The sequence below is a fragment of the Austrofundulus limnaeus genome, unplaced genomic scaffold (genome assembly GCF_001266775.1).
Source record: "Austrofundulus limnaeus strain Quisiro unplaced genomic scaffold, Austrofundulus_limnaeus-1.0 Scaffold1031, whole genome shotgun sequence".
In the NCBI taxonomy this organism is placed as follows: Eukaryota; Metazoa; Chordata; class Actinopteri; order Cyprinodontiformes; family Rivulidae; genus Austrofundulus; species Austrofundulus limnaeus.
Genome location: NW_013953433.1, coordinates 29,230 through 31,054, shown reverse-complemented (window position 1 = coordinate 31,054; position 1,825 = coordinate 29,230). Strand labels below are relative to the sequence as shown.

General features: G+C 35.1%; 1 protein-coding gene across 2 annotated transcripts in view; it reads right to left on the bottom strand.

Annotated features, from left to right (window-relative positions):
- Window positions 1–1,825, bottom strand: part of LOC106533826 (netrin receptor UNC5C) — a 74,079-nt gene that overhangs the window by 45,799 nt on the left and 26,455 nt on the right. For both annotated transcript variants that reach the window (XM_014030266.1, XM_014030267.1), the window contains exon 3: window positions 864–1,007. In XM_014030266.1, coding sequence (XP_013885720.1) covers window positions 864–1,007 — 144 coding nt within the window. The remainder of the gene's footprint in view (window positions 1–863; window positions 1,008–1,825) is intronic.

Below are 1,825 nucleotides of genomic sequence, written 5' to 3'. Positions count from 1 at the left end.
GCCTAATGTTTGTTTGTTTTTTTTTCATTGGCCATGTATGGTGCTAATTTTGACATGGGTGGTCCCCAAGAGGTAGCAAAATGTCAGGTCAAAAATCAAAATGAGTGTTTTCAAAGTTTTAACTCATGGTTTTTTTTATTAATTTTTTAAAATGAATTTATCAATTAAAATCAGATTTTTAAACCATTTAGAAATAGAGGATCCCATAAGGCATGAGTATGTCAGTGGTTCCCACGAGGTAATAAAAACAAGTATGTGTGTGTGTGTGTGTGTGTGTGTGTGTGTGTGTGTGTGTGTTTTAATAAAAGCCTGCTAACCTGAACAAAGTAGGTGACAACTAACACTGATGAACTAATCTGTTTACCTTATTTATGTGTAGACCTTATTGTCAACAGGTTCTCAGTCACAATGTGTGTTTGCAGATAAGTGAGCATTGTGTAAGTACAATAGACAAAATGTGCCACACACACACAGATACACGCGCGTGCACACACACACACACACACACACCCATGTGCTTGTGTTGAAATGATTGAGTGTCGTAATAATTCACACACATCACTGCCTAGCCTATTTGCATCTCATGAGTTCATCATTTTTCTTAGTCGGCTTTCTCCATCTGCTAGTCTTCTGTCTGTCACACAACACTCATTCCCTGAGATTGGACCCAGCAGAGGGGAGATGATGACTGTATCTGTTTGTGAAATTTATTTTTATTACAGGAGTAGAAATGTGTTAAGGATTTGTGAGTATATCGTATGTACATATGTATCAAATCACAAATGTGTGTCTACCAAGTGTTCTCTCACGTGCAGACACTTGTCTTCCATTTTAGTTTTTTGCATGCCCACGTTTGTACTCACATGCAATGCGGACGTGTGCCTTGCGGCTTTTTGTGGTTCCGGCAGAGCTCCATGCCACGCACTGACACCAGTAATCTTCAGGACCAAACAACTCTTCCACCTGCTGCCGAGTTATTTCTATACTGGCCTCTCTTACTACTAGACCTGAAAAAGAACACAAGAGCAAGGTTAAGTCATTTGTTATGTCATTTTAGATCCTAATTTTTAACAAAAAAAGCAACACTCAAATACAAAAAAAGCCAAATTACTTTTATTAAAGCAGTTCTTATCTTTTGAAGATGGATTATATAAAAAGGTTTGGGACAATAAAATTTTAAATATGCACGGCTCTTTCTATGACCAAGATTTGGAGAAATTAAGTATAAAACTGACTTTTTAGAGGGCCAAGAACAAGAACAAAAAGGATTGGTCACATATTTAYTCTTACAAATTAAATGACAATTTATGTGGTAGTTTATAAATCTTTATATAATTGTCATTTTTATTACACTGCCATTTTGATTGATAAATTATAATTTTCCTATTGGAAGTGCACCAGGCTGCACCTGACGTGCCACAGTCAGCTGCTTCTATTTGCAATTGTAAATAACTATAAGAACTTATGTAAATGACCAAATAATCCAAAGCGATTTGCAGGTTAAAGTTTATGAAACAACAACACTTTGGTGACTGAAGTGTTTTTAAGATTACTGGAATCCACTTTGGTCTTGACCATGCTCAGACTAGCCATTAGCTCATTAATCCAGTTAAAAAATAAGCTCATGTCCAAAGTAACACTGTTTAATGAGTTATATACAACATGCAATATATTAACTGTTCATAACCTTTTGTATTTTATAAAAACCCCAAGTCTTAAGATCTGAGTTACTCTTTTAAGACAATCCATAGAAAAATAAATGCAAAAGGTTCCACTTTTATTTATTTATTTTTCTTTTTTATGGATTATATGCACAACCTAATGC